The sequence below is a fragment of the Athene noctua genome, chromosome 1, assembly GCF_965140245.1.
Source record: "Athene noctua chromosome 1, bAthNoc1.hap1.1, whole genome shotgun sequence".
NCBI lineage: Eukaryota > Metazoa > Chordata > Aves > Strigiformes > Strigidae > Athene > Athene noctua.
Window position 1 is genome coordinate 95,405,799 of NC_134037.1, and position 19,136 is coordinate 95,424,934.

General features: G+C 33.7%; 1 protein-coding gene across 1 annotated transcript in view; it reads left to right on the forward strand.

The window, feature by feature from the left end:
- The window catches only part of DNAH8 (dynein axonemal heavy chain 8), a 151,391-nt gene that overhangs the window by 49,734 nt on the left and 82,521 nt on the right, over positions 1-19,136 (forward strand). Inside the window, exons 29-43 of the mRNA XM_074925831.1 lie at positions 1,363-1,467; positions 2,489-2,602; positions 3,183-3,245; positions 4,344-4,444; positions 5,336-5,473; positions 9,366-9,606; positions 10,641-10,840; positions 11,194-11,347; positions 11,442-11,605; positions 11,801-11,903; positions 12,478-12,582; positions 12,870-13,031; positions 14,948-15,172; positions 16,244-16,416; positions 18,180-18,358. Of these exons, the coding sequence (XP_074781932.1) occupies positions 1,363-1,467; positions 2,489-2,602; positions 3,183-3,245; positions 4,344-4,444; positions 5,336-5,473; positions 9,366-9,606; positions 10,641-10,840; positions 11,194-11,347; positions 11,442-11,605; positions 11,801-11,903; positions 12,478-12,582; positions 12,870-13,031; positions 14,948-15,172; positions 16,244-16,416; positions 18,180-18,358 (2,227 nt within the window). The remainder of the gene's footprint in view (positions 1-1,362; positions 1,468-2,488; positions 2,603-3,182; positions 3,246-4,343; positions 4,445-5,335; positions 5,474-9,365; positions 9,607-10,640; positions 10,841-11,193; positions 11,348-11,441; positions 11,606-11,800; positions 11,904-12,477; positions 12,583-12,869; positions 13,032-14,947; positions 15,173-16,243; positions 16,417-18,179; positions 18,359-19,136) is intronic.

A 19,136-nucleotide genomic window follows, 5' to 3' on the forward strand; every position in this document is an offset into this window, starting at 1 on the left:
CCTTCCAGCAAGGAAGGTTAAGGGTATCCTGGACTGTATTAGGAGTTGTGTTGCCAGCAGGTTGAGGGAGGTGATCTCCTCTGGTGTATGAGTCTCTTATCTGAGGTGCTGTGTCTGGTTCTGGTCTTCCCAATACAAGAGAGACATAGACCTACTGGAGCGAGTTCAGCAAAAGCTGATTAAGCAATTGGAGAATGACATAATAGGAGAGGCTGAGAGCTGAGAATATTTATTCTGGAGAAGGAAGGTGTAGGGGGTATTTTATCAATGTGTATAAGTACCTGATGGGGGTTAGAAGGAAGAGGGAACCAGCCTCTTCTCAGTGGCAGCCAGTAACAGGACAGGAGTCAATGGGCACAAGCTGAAATGCTGTAAATTCCATTTAAACCTAAGAAAAATTTACTGTGAGGGTGCTCAAGCACTCAGATTGCCCAGAGGGGTTGTGGGCTCTCTGTCCTTGAAGATATTCAAAAGCTGACTGGACATGATCCTGGGCAACCTGATTTAAGTGGCCCTGCTTTGAGCAGGGGGGGTTGGACTAGGCAATTTCCAGAAACCCCTCTCAACCTCAATGGTTCAGTCTACGCCTCTCTCAGAAGTTGAAAAGGAGAAAATTCTAAATGTAGATATCTGCATGGAATAAACTGGTTATCAACCATCACAAATCACACAGAATGAAAGTTGTAGGTCGAAGGAGCAGCTAACATAATGCACACTTGCACACTGCTGGTTTTCTTCATTAGGAAATCTTATGCCTACTTATTGGGAAACTATAAAATAAAAAATCTTATTTCTAAATAATGCCATGTGTGTAGGAAGAAAATAATAAAGCAGAAGATATGCAAACAAATTGTGAATGAGAACAAGTGATAAGAAAGATGAATTCTGTAACAGGTACATATGTAGGTATTTGATAGTTTGGCAAAATATAGTAACAAATATTTCATAGATTAATTGGCAAAACATTTAAAAATGTGGAGTTTAGTGTGAATAATTATTCAGAGTTTGGAAAAATTTATCAAAATCTACATTCGAGTGAAATGTAGATCTGGAATAAAATACTATTGAGATGATAAAATTTTATGTATTTTTAATATTTATTTTACTGTGTTTGCATATTTTTTCTAGTATTTCGTCAAAGACATATTTGAATAAATATTTTTTGCTGTTGTTTCCTAGTTCTTCATTCATCACCCTTATTTAAAAAAAAACAAATAAGTATTTTATGCCTAAATTACAAGAACAGATTTTCTTTGAAATGTTTGTTAAAAGTTGGATCTATGTTCCTGCAAATGAACATAAAATGCATCATTCCTAAAGTGGGTGGGTTTTTTTTGTGGTTTTTTTTTTTTTTTCATCTAGGAAGCCTATGCCATTTTAAATACATTTGAAATTGAGGTTACAAAAGAGGAATCAGAAGGAGTTGATACACTCAGATATTCTTTCAATAAATTACAGACCCTATCTGTAAGTATATAAAACTATATTTTCCATTTGTCTTCATGTGCTTTTTTTTAGAGTACAAATGACATTGCAGGACTAGTTTTCACTCCACTCAGTCTTCTTGCCCTTGGCCTTCAGTTGCACACTAGTGTCTATACCTTTTATTAGCATGTTCATTTTCTAATTTTATTTTTATTGAGGTCTTTAATATTTAAATACTATTGTAGCTTTTAGGTATAGGCTTAAAACCTGCAAGAAAATGAGTAATTTGTTGTATCTTTCTGCTCTCCTTCATTTTCAGTTTCTGTGTCATTCTTGTCTAATCAGGAAGATTACTACCCTTAGATTGATTACCTGTTTTCAAGTACATAATCTGCCAGTGCCCTTACCCCTAAGTGGTGATTGCACATTTACCTTTATCATTTAGGACAGCCTTATATACCTCAGAAGTTTATTGAATAATTTCTGTAATGTAGAAGGTTAGACGGAAATATGTAGATATTTTGTTGAAACTATTTAGATCCTGTCCCACAGGTTAATCACTCTGGAAAGGACTCAGAAGCTCAAGAGTATATTTTACATTTGCATTTCATACAGCTCTTGGTTCTTTCTCTCAAGATTTTGAAAAAAAAAAAAAGAAAGTTGTTAAAGAGATGGCTAAGCCATCCATAAGGAAGAGGACCATAACACTTTGGCCTTTGAGAAGTTTTTTTGGAGGGAGCGAAGGAAGAGAATAGGATCTTTTTTCTTCCCTTTTCTGTGTCCTTTTTTTTTTTTACCCACTGCCTCATAGTGAAACATGTTCACTTAAGGTGGAGGAGAGATTTCGTTATGGTTTTTGGTTGCTTTCTTTATTTCTCCACTTTTCGTCTCACCAGTTGAACATATAACACCATAAAAGGAAAAAACCCAATCTATTCAGCTTCAAATAATTTTTGTTCAGAATTTTACTACTTTTTATTTATTATTTTGGATTATATACAACTTAAATATCTGTTCCTGATTTTTAAAAAAATAACTTTGATTTTAATCTTTTGTATATCAGACCAAAGTTCAAGATGCCTTGGTTCAAGTTCAGCCGAAATTTAAGAGTAATTTGCTAGAATCAGTCGCAGTTTTTCAGGAGGATGTGTCAAACTTTGAAATGTCATATGAAACGGTAAATGAATTTAGTAGTTACTTGTAAGACTTGTACTTAGTTTTTCAATGTTTTTGGTTTGCAGCAGTTGGGTGCCAGAATTTTATTCTGCTCAGCTACTGGATGTTTGATGCCATAGTTGCTAAGCAGTCATCATTGTAGGTCAAACTTTTCACTATGAAGAAATAGCACTGCACAGAACTCTGTCAGGAAATAAAAGAATCCCTGGTGGTACAACTTGCCATGAAATCTTTATTTAGAAGATGATTTAGAAATGAATTTAGAAATTGTAGCACATGTGCTCACACATCAACATTAAAAAAGATAGTCTCAGGCCCCTCACTGTGTGTTTTATTTTCAACAAAAGAAAAAAATACAAAAAAATGAAAGTTTAATTGTATTGAGTTTAATTAAGCTAAATAATTTTCGATTTCATAAAAGTTATCTTTTCTTATATTTACTATTGTAAGTATTGCATTACCAAGATACATAACTTTTGACTACCAAAACCAATGCATTTTGTGATGACCTGTAAATATACAGTGGCTTTCAGTCACTTTGAGAATTAATATTCAATTTTTGTTACCTGCTTGTTTGAAAGGAAGGACCTATGGTTCCAGGTATTTCACATCGGGAAGCCAGTAATAGGCTACAGATCTTTCAGGTAAGAAAATAAATTATTGAGTTTCCAAATAATTTTGCTATTGCTTATCAAAACAAGTTTAGAAAAAGACACATTTAAAATCTTTGGTACATGTATCTGTGTGGATATTCTGTGTAGTATTATGTTAACTATACTTTAGTTTCTATCAGGCAGTGTTTTCCTTAATGTGGAAGGATTGATGGATTGATTGATTGATTGATTGATGCGTATGTAACCTTGCTTCACCCTTAGTGTTTTGTGAGCAGAAATTATCAACTTGAAGTAATAAAAGCAGTAGAAAGGGAAGAGTCAGGTACAACTCAATAAGGACTGAAAAGAAGCCAGGTTACATTTCAGTCACACAAGCCAATCTTTTAGAGACTATGTTTTCCATTAGATAATTGTCTTTGAACTTGGAGTTTGTTTGTTATGAACCTTAGTTCATGGGTCCATAACCAGATTTTAATCTATTTTTAATCCTCCTTCCTTTCTCTGCAAGTTGTAGGAACTTGAAGATTTTTTCTTTTCAGCAGGACTTTCGTCAGTCTTTTACATATTGTATAGACTGTAAAAAGTAAATTCAATGTTTGTGAAAAGCACTAAGTAACTAACAGAAGGTGCTTAAACCTCCTAATGCATCTAGTATATATACTGAAAACTGAGTGGTTTTAGTTGAATTTACTGTATTTATTATTTTGCTTTATGGATAGTAACTGCCAAAATCATTCTTTCCATTTTTTCTGTTGTGATCATATCCTTTGGACAGCAGTTATACTTTGAAAGTAATAGTAATTTGTGTCACTCTTCAGTGTTTTTATCAGGCTGTGTATTTTACCATCCAATTTCACATTCCATTTTTATAAAATGCTTCTTCAAATTATTGCTTCTTATATAAACTTTCATTATTTGAATTCAATATATGGATTTGAGTATTACATTACATGACAACTGTTCAAAATTTTAGTTCAAAAATGTTTTCAGGCATTTAAATGCACTTCTAATTGAATTATTTTAAGACAAGTTTAGAACTGTTTAGTGATTAATTATTTGGCAATGTTAAATTACAGCTTATATTATAAAAATATTTTCATTTTTCTGTATGAATTCTAATTTTATCAGGCTAACTTTGATGAGTTGTGGAGAAAGTTTATCACATACTCATCGGGTGAACAGTTGTTTGGATTGCCTGTCACAGACTATGAAGTTTTGCATAAAATCAGGTAACGATATACTGCTGTTTGTCCTTTATTAAGTATGTTAGAAAGGCTTAAGGTGTGTCAAAGAGAGAAATATTACAATATAGAAGGTTTCCATTGACTTAAATTAAAAAAAAAAATAAAATAAATATTTTAGAGGTCTAATGAATTTGCCAATAAAAAAAGTATTTGTTATGGTAACAGAACCAGGTTATTTTACTACATGTAAATACTATATAAAGGAGCAAAATACCATGTCCTAGGAAAAAATATATATACTTATATATAAGTAGATGAGTAAATATAGTACTATATATTAAGATATGGTCTGAAGAGCTAACAAGGAAAAGTCAGTGAAAGGTCAGTGTATTATCATATATGAAAGACATAACTAGAATTTTTATGAAAGTCTAATTTTTTTGAGTAGCTGTACAAATAAGAATCAGATTCTAAAGTTTCTGCACCAGCCATTTCAATAGTTTGATGATGACTCACACCAGATGAGGATCTGACCCTTTCTGGCTGTTTGTAGATCAGTGTTTTAGTTCAGATTCAGAGAGCGCTTCCATAATAAATCAACTAATTGTCCTCACTTACCATGCTTTGCTTTGTACTGCAGAGCCCGCTCAGGGTACATAAGCAAGGTTCCTTATGGATGAATCGAAGTTTTACAGAACTAGACTAAAGTATAACTTTGCCCAAACATGTTTAGTGTGGATATTAGGTCCTTAGCACCAGCTGTCTGCTCTTTTTTGCAGATTTTATTCATGAAGTGTTCTTTCCTACATTAACAAACATAATCTAATTGATCTGTCTCAAATTTTTGTAGCAATATTATATATACCGTGTATTCAACTTTTGTGAAATATCCAAATAGCTGATTGAAATTATCTGTATGATTACTTTTTTTCCCAGGAAGGAGTTAAGCTTGCTTCAGAAATTGTATGGATTATATGATGCTGCAATAAACAGTATCAATGGTTATTATGAGATACTTTGGACAGACGTAGATATTGAAAAAATTAATGCTGAACTTTTGGATTTTCAAAACAGGTATGTCATTATATGAACTATAACTGATGTTAAACTCATTAAGATTTAGCTGACTTCAGTAAAGCTATTTGATATATTCAAATACAAAACTTCCGTGAGTAAGGTTCATGATAAAAGTAATTAGGTTCCTCAAGGAAGAGTGGAATAACACTATTCTTTTAGTTAACCAGCCTTTTACCTGTAGTTTTGATAACTGAAGGGCATACAGTCAGCTGAAGAGTCGAGCTCCTTAGCTAAACCAACCAAGAGGTTGAGCTGAAAGTTTAGTTGTAAAAGGGAAGTTCTTCAACTAGGAGCATTAGCCCACTGATTTTAAGTCCTGAATACAAGAATAATGTTTCTGAGTTTTTTAGAATTTTTTTTTTTTTTAATGTTTTTGCCATTTCAAATATATTAACAGTGCTGAGTATCTTAAATAGTATGGGTTTGTGAAAAAAGTTACAGACATTGCAGTAATGCTGAAAAGCGTAAAATAGTTTTGACACTGTTGAAAGGATTAGATGTAATTACTTTGATTCAACAGTACTTTCTAACATTTTAAATTAACTTTATTATTAATATTTTCAAAAGTACATATATTATTTTGGGAAGAAATATAGTATAGAACAAGGATTATTTTACAACAGAATAACTGCATTGTTGAGTGCAGTCCCCAACTCTCCTGCTACCTAATAGAGTCCTGTTATAATCTTGGTAAACTCCATCCTAAAACAACTCCAACTTTCTTGACACTTTCTTTGCACCCCCATTCCTCCTATTAAAACAATAGTCCAGAATCTTTCATAACTAATTTCCAAAATAAAGACATGACTAATTGATGTACATTTGTACTTGTGTCAGTATTTGGTACAGTATATCTATACTATAGTTGTAGAGCAGTGCAGGCCTGTTAAAATAGCTGTAAATCAGTCTTAGATAATGTTAAAGTCTAATTGCTGAAATAAAGGGCTCTACAAGAGCTAAATTGTCTTACTTTCTGAAATTGATGTTTGTTTCAGGTAGTTTAATTAGAAGTGTGTAAAAGGGCAACTACTTTTGCAACTGCAGTGAAGAGAAAAACCTTCAGTATGAACAGTTCTTTCTTAGGCTGTGAAGTACTCATCCCACCTATTTACCTATCATTTCCTTCCATTCAGTGCATCAATTATATTGATATATATCAAATATATCAAAATATATCATTGTCAATATTGACTTACCTTTTAGTGTTAGTTTAGCATTTTTTCATGGCTTATCACACTGACAGGTTTATGTGACCCAAACAGAGTAGCATAAGCTGCCTAAACCAGAGGAGAGTACTCCAGAATGTGGACTTTTTTACTTGAAATTTTTTTTGTTATTGGCTTCTAGTCCAGGGTGTCATGGTAGTCTAGTAAATATATATTATCCTGAAAGTTAACTGATGTATCAAATATATCAAAGGCATAAAATTGGTAAGTGAAGAATTTCCACAGTTTTGAAGTTGCACTTTTGACAGAGTTGAAGGTTGATTCTTAGATTGACATTATTTCTGAATTTCTAAGTGGGAAGCTGTCATGTCCCGCTCAGACAAGGGGAACAAGTGTCTCAGATTCGCAAATCCCCAATTGGAGTGGACAACAAGTCTCCAAGTTCAAGCATTTATTAACTACCCACAATGTACTAACTGAACACATGATAATTGGCTAAGTACAGAGCAAGTTGTGGTAAGCAATATAATATGTCTTGCATTTCTTGATAGAAAAAGGAAAAGAGGGAGATAGAGGGAATGGGGAAATACAGATCACCGGTCTGGGTTCCTGCGCTGATCCCACCGGCGAGGGTTCCAGGAGATGGCCGTCTTTTTTGCTGGCATCCGTCTTCTTCACTTCACTGCTCTCTCCAGACGGCCGGGGGGCAGGGAGAGGGGGGCAGAGAGAGAGAGAGAGGCAGAGAGGGGGTGGGGCAGAGAGAGGGGGGCAGAGAGAGAGAGTCCTTTCTTCCCCCCTTTGATTAATACCCACTTTCCTTGGGTCCATCCCCTAGGTCAACCCACATACCTACGTATCCCATGCACGGGGAGGGGTAAGAGGTTTCATGGGATGATGTAATTAGCATGATCATGACAGCCCTCGTTAGCATATTGAGGGGTGTTAACTTTAATATACATTTTGTGGATAATGAAGCAAAGTTCATTCACCGGACACATGGCCCTTGAAATTTGCCCAGGTGCCCCAGAGGAGAGCCGTCCTGTCTCCACAGGACTCTCTACCCCAGCTGCATGGGGCAGCGTTATCAGCTTCGGCCTCCACAGAATGCACCCTGGGACTCATAGTTTTGTCTTGTGAGTGTTTGAGGCATTTCTTCAATAAGCCTCAACTTCTGCTTTCCCAGGCTGTTTGTCTTAGTTTCTCACAGGCCTGGTTTCTCATCTCTCACAGAAGCTTTAACCAGAGACCAATTAGCCTTTCAAGGAAATATGTTCCAAAGAGTATTTTTCTTTTCCAAATTTGAGTTTATGTATGCAGGTAGAATTTTGGGGATTAAGTGTCTCTCAATGAAGCAAGATGTTGACAAACACCTACTTGGCAGTATATTGTCTTTGTGTAAAATGGTATCTCCTGATTCACAAGACTCAATAAGGATAACAGGGCTCCCAGCTCTGGAACTTTTAGCATGTCATTCAAAATCTGTGTCTCTGCTGTCTCTGATTCCTGTGTCCCAAACCACAGAACCTAACATTAACTCTTCACTAATGAATGGAAAGAATGGCCGCAAACAGAAATTTATAAAATACTTAGTTCTTTTGCCTGATTTTCTAAGGAAGAATGTGATCTGTGATGTCATTGTTTGACCACATCTGTGCTCCTCTTTTTCAACATTCTTGAATACTTTTTTTTTTTTTTTTTGTGTGTTAATCTATTGGCTAATTTCAACTTTCAACAAGGCAGTTTTCTCACAAGACAACCTTAAGTGCCTGTGAGTTTTATAAAAGTCAAAGCTTCACAGTAGTCCAAAACTAGACAAAAAATACTTTTCTCCCTAATGGAAAGGTAGGCAGGTATTAAACACTGTTTGACAGCAACCATGGAGTAATCAGCATGAATGTACTGGCAACCACACAGACCAACATAGCTCTAAACCAGACACAGACTGCTGTATGCACCTGATTACAGAATATATAAAATTATATCAATGGGAGGTAGAGAGATGTGACAAAGGATGCAAAACCAAGGGAAATGTGATCCGGGCTTTATTACTTTTTCTGCTAAGGATATACTTTATCATTTACATTAGGACATTCCTGTGCTGGTTCAACTGCTTAATTCTTTGTGTGCAGGCTCTGTAAATGTGTGGTCAAAGAGGTGAATATTCATTTAACTATTTTGTTGGGGGGTTTTCACATTAGAAGTATGTAATTTTTATTTTATTAGTGAATAGTTTCAGGACCACTAACCAAAAGTAGAGGAGAAGGATGTGATATCTTTCTAATTTCCATGTTTATCTCTGAAGTGGTATGTTAATATATGCCATGTGTATTACTGGTATTGTAACCCAAAGTAAATATTATATTTGTACAAGGATTACATATGTCAAATCTAACTAATTTTGCTTTGGTTTTGTTTGCTAATAAAGAGTTTGTGATGATAAGCAGGAGATAAACTATGCTTGAATGCAATCTGCAATATTTCTGTTTATTTGCAAAGAACATACCAGTGGTTAAAACTGTAAATATTATGATTTGTTAGTAAGGCATTTGCATTACCTTTTCCTAAAAAGGTAGACTAATTGACACAAACTGGAATTTTACCTAGAAAATGTTGACCTCAGTACAAGCTACTTCATATCTCCTTGTCTGTTTTTAAAATGTTTAAACAAATACTATTTTGACAAAAGAGGCATTAACTACTGTATCAATTTAACTCAACTGCAGGTGCCGTAGACTACCTAAAGGAGTCCAACACTGGCAAACGTTTTTAGATCTTAAGAAAACAATTGATGATTTTAGTGAGTCGTGTCCTTTGCTGGAAATGATGACCGACAAAGCAATGAAGCGAAGACACTGGAATCGTATTGCTGAAACAACAGGACATCAGTTTGATGTAGAATCTGATTCTTTTTGCCTTCGAAACATCATGGAAGCACCAATTCTTAAATACAAAGATGATATTGAGGTATGTGCATTCATTTTTCCTATCCTTGTTCATTTTATATTGTCAGGAAAAAAAAAAAAAGTATTACAAAATTATAATCTTTTTAAAGAGTAATTTTTACTTCATTAAAGTCCTTGACTCTCAATCAGACCACACTAGTTTAAAATAATTTATATTTACATTTTATTTAGAAGTTCTTATCCATATGAACAAAGACAGAGATAGCAGATGGAATCTTTGGACACTTATTTTTAGATAATCTCTTCACGTTCTTCCTAGTCCTATTTTCTATGATTTTTTTTAGCCCTTTTTGAACAGGATAAAAATCAAACAAAACTTCAAATGAACACGGTCACCTAATTTTTTAACTATGGTTGCTTTAAAGATCTCTTAATAAATCAGAAATTTTAGAGGAAAGCGCCATGTTTATTAATATTGAATGTGAATACTTCTCTAGATCTTTATAGCTACTTCTGAACCATATGACTTAATAAGATCCCCAACATAACCCAGAAAAACTGTCAATGGGGTTTGCAAGTTTCATAGAGTGACTATGCATGTAAAAGTTATTGTTATATTCATACTTGATTTATATAGAAGTATTCCAAGGTGATCTACTTAATTTTGAATTAAGCTCTGATTTGAATAGAATGTTGGACTTGAAGACCTTTCCAGCCTAATTATTCTTAGATTCTGAGATTCTATAAATAGAAATGTGATAAGATTGAGAGTTTATCTGGTGATGAGTCTACATCATTACCCTAAACCTTGTCGAAATGATGATTCAGAAATCTTGTTATGCAGAAAAAACAAAATGTGAAGCCACAGAAATTTTATATCCATGCATTTCCGAGTGTGCATTTTTTGGTTATTCATACATGTATTTTGAGTGAGTAAAATCAGTAGTGTGATCTCTGCATTTGTGTGACACATCTGTGTACTATTTTATAAAATTCCATGTATTGTTTTTAAATAGATATTACTAGATGTGTACTATTAGGAAATATTTCATTTATGAAGTATGTTGATTCTAAAAAAAGTTCGTTTCTTTGCAGGATATATGCATATCTGCTACAAAGGAAAAGGATATAGAAGCCAAACTAGCTCAAATAGCTGACGTTTGGGGAAGCCAAATTCTGAGCTTTTCATCATTCAAAGGGAGAGGAGAGTTATTATTAAAGGGAACTGAATCATCAGAAATTATAACGTTGATGGAGGACAGTTTAATGATTCTTGGGTCTTTACTGACTAATAGGTACTTTTAAATTGGTTGTGTATGTTTTTTTCAAAAGCACACTGAGATACCAACTGTATTACTATTAGGCTAAATCAGCAGTAAATTTGAATGGTATATTATTTTTTAATGAAAAAGAATGTGACAATGTGTAATGAAAAACTTCCTCAGGTGGAAGACTTTCAAGTATTAGCAGCAAACTCTTGTCTCAATATATTTGAATGTAATCCAGCTGGTAGAAGTTTTCCATGAGATTCTTCTTGCTCTAAGCAAAACAAGTGTTGCTTGGTGGTTTTTTTTTCACTATTTTAAGTATTTATTTTATAATAGCTTTATTTAGAACTATAAAATTTCTGCTTCTCATCCTTTTTCAGATACAATACGCAATTTAAAAAGGAAATTCAGAGCTGGATTTATAAACTAAGCAGCTCTACAGATATAATTGAAGAATGGCTGGTTGTGCAGAATCTCTGGATTTATCTTGAAGCTGTTTTTGTAGGGGGAGATATCGCAAAACAGTTACCCCAGGTAAACTTTACAATTCTTGTGTATTAAAAGCTATCTGTGTAATAACTTCTAACAGATTATGCCATGAAAATACTTTGGGGTTTTTTACGTATAGGAAGCAAAGCGTTTTCAGAATATTGACAAATCATGGATAAGAATAATGCAACGAGCTCATGAAACCCCAAATGTAATTAACTGCTGTGCTGGAGATGAGACTATGAAACATCTTCTCCCTCATTTACATGAACAGCTGGAATTATGTCAGAAATCACTTACAGGGTATGGATTATTTGATTCTTGATGTATTTAATACAAAATGGTTTGATTTTTAAAAATACAATTAATATAAAAAAGACATTATTTTGTAAATAGTTTATATGAAATATTAATAGTATTTCAGTCTTGCTTTCACTCTTATGTAGAAAAAATTGAAAAACTGAAATATTCTAATAAAAGTCTTGTTCAATTTTAAAGATACTTAGAGAAGAAACGACTACTGTTTCCTAGATTCTTTTTTGTTTCTGATCCTGCCCTTCTTGAAATTCTTGGACAAGCAAGTGATTCTCATACAATTCAGGTACAACCTTAATGATTTTTTTCTGTTTATTAAAAAAAAATATAGGAAAGCATTTAATAAATTAAAATATAACAAATTTCTTCTTATAAACTTTTCCTGAGAAAAATATTCTTTTCTTGCTCTTTAGTCTTTTACAAAATATGGAATGGATATCTGTAATTTTAAAATTCAGAATTCAGAACACTGGAATATGGTCCCATCAAGTGACTTGCTGGTGGTTCCTTTCACAACTAAATTAGCAGAAGTGGCCCTGTGAGACTTTCCTGCTTTGCCTATTGCAAAATTCATCCAGCTAGTCTGGATTGTTACTGAGGGTTGATTGAGATAAAATAGTTGGTCTCACACAATAGCTGATCTCTCTTCTGCCAGATCACCTCTGGAAACTGTAAAAAACCTGCAAATGGAGATAAAATCCTACACAACCATTTCTGTAATTCTTACCTACAAATGGCCTGAAATTAATCTGTAGGTTCAGATGAACCTTTGCATGATAACCTTATTTGAGTTGTTTTTTTTTTTTCTGTTTGCTGATGTTATATATTTACACTGAATGACTTCTAAATTATTCTTACAGCCACATCTGCTTTCCATATCTGACAATATAAATGAAGTAGAGTTTCATCCAAAGGATTATGATCGCATACTGGCAGTTGTATCAAGAGAAGGAGAAAAGATTCCAGTAATTACCTGATATTTTTACAGAAATGTTGTTAATAGATAAATAATTCTATTATTGAACATATAAGTATATATTAAATTGAATTACTGTTAATTACAAATTAACATTTCAAGGACTGGTGTAACAAAACTATTATATATCCTCATTAAATACATTTCTAGTAGGTTTATTGAAATTAAATCTGTACTTGAATAGAAATTTAGTAACTATTTAGTAAGTAACATTCTTGAACAGAAGTTTGCTTATTATGTTTTATTTTGTACCTTTTACTTTTATTAATTTTTCAGTTGGACACTTCAGTGATTGCAAAAGGACCAGTAGAACTTTGGTTGCAGGATTTATTACGTGTGCAGCAGATTTCATTGCATGACATAATTAGGGCAGCATATTACCAAATTAGTGACCCAGGATATCAGTTGCTGAATTTTCTTAATCAATTCCCAGCACAGGTGAGATTACAGGATGTGTATTTGTGTGTGCAATCTGGGTTGTGTGTGAGGGGAGGTGGGTTGTAAAAATCGTATGGGATTGTCTGTATAAGGAAGTTTTCACAGAGGAAACAAGGATAAGGGTCTACTCAGGAGAAGATAATCCTTAATTACTTCAATTTTGGTACTCTATATATAGCATAATAGTTGTCTTGTAATCTACTTTAAAATTACTTTTTTCTTCTCTTAGAGAATATAAAGTAGAACTTACATTTTTTGTGATGGATATTGAACCCCTTTCAGATGCACATAAAATTTCATGTGTGGGTTGACTTTTCTCTCATAATTTCAAATTGCAAGAGCTATTATTATGAATATTTATCTCATCATTTACAAGATTTGCATCATAGTTCATATATTTGTCACTATGATAATGCAGTCCTAGTAGAAGCCTATCTTGAAGGATTCTAGTTTGCCTAGAGACTCCTTCATCTTACTGATAATTCATAAATTTCATTAATGAATTCTTTCCCATCCTGTACAAATTCTGACTCTGTAATTTGCTTGTCAGTACTGTGCTGGCTGCAATTTTTTTAATAGAAATTCTGCAAATGGTAAAACTGGCCAATACATTGCTAATTAAAAAAAAAAAAAAAAAAATCAGTACACTTAAATATTTAATAGAATTATCTTAAAACTGTATTTATGATGTAATTATGTATTATCTCAGCAGTATTTATTTTAAAAGGTCTACTCCTTTTCTTTAAACAGATAAGGACTGTCTGTCTTGTTTGCACGTCAGACATTTTGAAGTGGCTTTATTACCATCTGCAAAAATCTTCTTTCCCATGTCTTGCTAATTCAAATATTTTTATGTTCAAAGAATTGTCTTAGAAGGATGAGGGCAGAGAAGAAGAAAATTATCTTTGGTCAAGAAATTCAAAGTACAGAGAAAGAAGAGCTGTGTTGTAGGACAGAGAACAAACTGGGCTAAATACTGACAAATATCTGAAATACTAACAAATACTGAAATTCCTTCTAACTGCCTTTTTCCTGTCTCAGAAACTTCTGTTATAAGTAGCATGAAAAAGTCACATCCAAAGATATTTTTTTTTCCCTCTGACTAATTGGTCATTCTAAAATAATTTTGGTTTAGACTCTACTGATGATAGCTTAATGATTCTAAACTGGTGAGATATTTTGTGCTACACAATCTCTGTAACCATGAACTCACTACAGGTATAGGGAGATAGAGAAGTAGAGAGTGGATGAGTCAAATTTTTAGGTCTTGGTGCTTTGTGAAGGTAGAAATGTGGAGGAAAAAGCTACTGGTACAGTTCTTGTCTATCTTGTTTTGTCATTGTCCTGGTTCAAGTCATGCATGTGCCTGATATTGTAAATCAAAATCAGTCTGAGACTAGTTTACACACATCATCCTATAACTCTCTAGATTTATTTGGAAGCAAAATAACTTGTATTTCAATATGCTATAGTCATGACAATATTAGAAACATGATCCCATGTTCAGTAGAAATGCACGGCATTTTTTTTTTAATATTCTTTAATTAGTTATAAATTGACAATGAGAAATTTCAGAAGGACTTCCCACAATTTAAGACCTCTTTATGTTTGTGATACTGAAGTACACTAATGGATTGTAAGTGAAACTGAGACTCATCTTTAATTTGTGTTCATCTCAGTATGTGACAAATTTTTATAAAAGTTTTTAAATGTTTTCTCAGGACTTTCCAGTATCACATGAGACCCAGTTAACTCAGACACAGGATCCTGGTGAGATAGCATCATGCTGAATGTAGTGATAATTTGGGACTCTCTACACCATGATTTATTGTTCCTATTACATCTAAGGCTTCTATAATAAGGCTAGAGTTCAACAAGTAATTATTTTGTATTTTTTTCACATATTAAATTTGTAGGTTGGATTATTGGGAATTCAAATGTTGTGGACACATGATTCAGAAGAAGCTCTACAGAATGCTAAAGAGAACAGAAGAGCCATGCAAGTAACCAGTGGGAGGTTTCTGGAGATTCTGAATATGTTGATTAGCCAGACCACGCATGATCTTTCCAAGTTTGACAGAGTGAAATTTGAAACGTTTATTACCATTCATGTGCACCAGCATGATATTTTTAATGATTTGGTAAAGTATAGATTTTGATTTCTGACAATTAAATGCATTTTCTGTTATAATAATTTTTCTTATATCTGGTAGTTACAGTTACATATGTACCTATGTGTTTGTAAGAGAGAGATGTCCATAATCTCACCACAGTAAAAATAGTACATTTTTGCTTAAACTAGAATAAAATCCATCAGTTATGTAATCAAAATATTTGCTCCAAATTTTTACACTTCTTAGAATATTTCAAATTTTCACTTCTACTTACAGAATTGTTTTGATAGACAAATTCCTTTTAGTATGTCCTTTCTTTGAAAAACTGCTGTATTACTCTTACTTGCATAACTAAAAAAGTTGAGTCTGCTGAGGGTGTTATAGCTTTATCATAATAGATAATTTCTTTATGGCTTGTTACAGAATCTTGATAGTTGGCACTAGGCTGCAGTTTAGCTCCACCCATTCTAGAGTTACAGCAATGATAGCAGCATTTTCCATATGTCCTAGTTTCTTTTTTCTGTCTCTACTACTCCTTCAGAGAGTAGGCTACCAGGATTCTCTTTCTGGTTCCTAAAGAGAATGCATAGAAGACAAACAAAAAATCCAGCTAAAATCAACTACCAATCCTATGCTTGAGCTTTTTAGACCATGCTAAATTGTTTACGTTCCTTTATTCTTTGAAGAATGCCATCCCTCAATACTAAATCTCTCACATATTTTTCCTGCTGATGACACAGTTTAATAGATTCTACACAATTTGCTTTCCATAGTTGATTAGATTCTACACAATTTGCTTTCCATGCCTCAGTCAGATCCTTCCTCCATCATGCCCTTTGTTCCAGTGTGTTTGGTGGATTTAGCAGTGTATTGTTCACTAATTTCACTTGCAGGGTGAGCTACACTACCAAAACAATTCAAGATTTATGTGATTAATACAGATTTTTCTGATGGTCAGGTAAAGCAGTCAAGACCTTTTTTAATATCAGTTTAGCATACATCTGAACATATTCTCATACAAATAATTATTTCAACACAGTTATCAAAGACAATAAATGTGGATGCTCAATTATATACATTTGTTTGCTTTCCTTTAAGGTAAAAATGCAGATCAAATCTCCAACTGATTTTGAATGGTTAAAGCAGTCTAGATTCTACTTTAAAGAGGATTTTGATCAAGTCTTGGTATCCATTACAGATGTTGATTTTGTTTACCAAAATGAATTTCTGGGTTGCACTGATCGTCTGGTTATAACACCTCTTACAGACAGGTTAGAAAAACAATTATACGTAATGAATACTTCTAATATATATAGTGTTTATTTAACATATATCTTCAAAGAGGGACATTGTGAATTAAGTCCTGTGTGGGATAGGTCATTCATGAAAATCTTCTCATATGTTTGCTTATCATACTCTTTTAGAAAAGGTAAAATAGTCTCATTGATTTGTACACTTAATAATTCCTAGAAAAGTTTAATCACTGCTCAGTCTTAAAGTTTAGTAACATAAATGAATTGTTTTAAGGTTATATAGTAATGTATAGTTTAGCAGTGTTTCTATACTGAAGAAAAGATTAGGTCACATATTTAAAATTCCTTAATAAGGGATTCTGTAAAGATTTTGTGGCTACCGATGTCTTTGAAAGTCTCAGACAACCAGTCAGTGTCTGTCATCTTATTAGTTCTGGAAAACAGTTTAGATTTGGCCATAAGAATCCAGATGCTAACAGAGTTCCAGCTCTATGCACTCACCTGCCATTCTTCTGTAGCCACACAAGCAAACGACCATTAATTTTGTTTCAAATGTGGCTTAACAATGAGAACTATTTTTCTTTTTTCCTCTTGGGAATTTCTTGGCTGCTTTTCTTGTTCTTCCTCCATTTATTCCTGTTTTGAGATGTCACTTTTGACCAAATGAGAAAATAGAAGGTCAAAAGGTACTTCAATTGCAAAAAGATCCCCTCAAGAACCAAAAAAACTTCCAACCTGCAATCATTTACTTTGCTACCTATGTGGAGTGTGGCTCTGTACAGCTTTTTCAACACCTTTATTCCTCAAGAAGAGGCAGGACTGCTATTGTGACAATATGGAAAGTTCAATATGTTTCTGCAGTGAACTGTACTGCCCTCAACAATAAAGTATTTTTGATGTTAAAATGTTAAACTTTACCCCAAAATTTCCCTTGACCCCAATGGAACTGTGAAGTAAAACCTTTATTTCACTTTAATAGTTTCTTATTGGTAGAAAACATCAAGGTCCCTGCAGTGAAAGTTTGGCATAATGTATTATAGTGATTCCAGCTAAAATTTAGAAACGAGTTAGTTATTAAACTGTTTGATTATGGATTAAAACCAGAAATACTTTAGTTAGAAATACGTTCAGAGTATGTTGAGTTATTTGACAGTGAAGATACCCCATCATTTCTATAGGAACTTTGTAATTTAATTTCTTTAACTTTACTGTTAATGTTTCAACTTACCATGAATGAAAATCGTAACTAAGACTCATAACTAAAACAGGTAAAGTTTAGGGGTTTTTTTTCCTTAGATTTGTAAATATTTTTTACTTGTAATTGTGGAAGGGGCCATATATCCTTATTCTTTCACACTAGAGAATTTAGACAAAGGTAACCTAACAAAATGTATACACATTAAGACAATGCAGAATATGATGAGGTAGCAGAATTTAAGAGCAGAATCTGCTTTTTATAGCTGTGAAGAGAGTTAATGACGATTAAATTCCTTTGTGTGATGTGCATTCAATTTTTAGCTTGTCTGATATTCATGGTTTGTAACAAACTAGATTAACACCAGATAAAATTGTTTGCATTTATAAGTGATGTTTAAATGCTGCATTTTGTGACTTTACCACTCTGAACTTCCTGCACTCATAGAAATCGATGGAACTGCTTTATGAAGTAATGTTTTGACATAAGAGCTGTAGAATGTATTGCATAACTCATTTCTATATTACATATATGCGCATATATCTTTCATGTGATTTAATAAATTAATATGAATTAATATTTATAGGTGCTATATAACTTTAGCTCAGGCTTTGGGAATGAACATGGGAGGAGCTCCAGCAGGACCAGCTGGAACTGGTAAAACAGAAACGACAAAAGACATGGGAAAGGCTCTGGGAAAATATGTAGTAGTCTTTAACTGCTCTGATCAAATGGACTTCAGAGGTTTGGGTAGGATTTTCAAAGGTAAGACTTCATGTACAGTAGAGGAGAACTCCACAGGTCATTTAGCAGGTGCAGTTAGAGTAGGTTGCTCAGGATGTTATTCATGTTGGATTTTGAGTATCTCCAGGGATGGCCATTCCAAAACACCTCCTGGCCCCTGTTCAAGTGTTTGACCATCCTCATGGTAACATTTTTTACACTTCTAATCACTGTGAATTTGCCACATTGAAACCAGTGTCCATTGTCTCCTCTTCTTCCACTGCACCTCTGAGAGGAGCCTGGCTCCAATTTCTGAGGACCTCCTGTTAGCTAGTTATGAACAGCAATAGTCTTTCCCCTTAGCTTTCTCTTCAGGCTCAAAAAATTGTGTTCTCTCAGCCTCTGTCTGTGTCATGTTGTCTAGCTACTGACCACCATCGCAGCCAGCTGCTGGACTCATTGAAGTATATCAATGTCTCTCCTCTATTGGTAAGCCCCAAACTGAACACAGTGCTCTAGCTGCTATCTCACAAGTGCAGGGTAGAGGCAAACAATGATTTTCCTCAACCTGCTGGCTACACTCTTGCCCAATATGTAGCTGGCTTCCTTTGCTACAAGGACAAAATTCTGGTTTCATGCTCAATTTGTTGTTAGGTAGGACACCAGGTCATTTTCTGCAAAACTGCTTTGCAGTACTGAGCCTGTACTGCTGCATGGAGTTATTGTGTTCCAGATAAAGGACTTGAACTTCATGAGATTTCTGTCAGTTCATTTTTCAAAGTTATGGCATTGTATGTATCGAGAAGCAAGGGGTGAAACT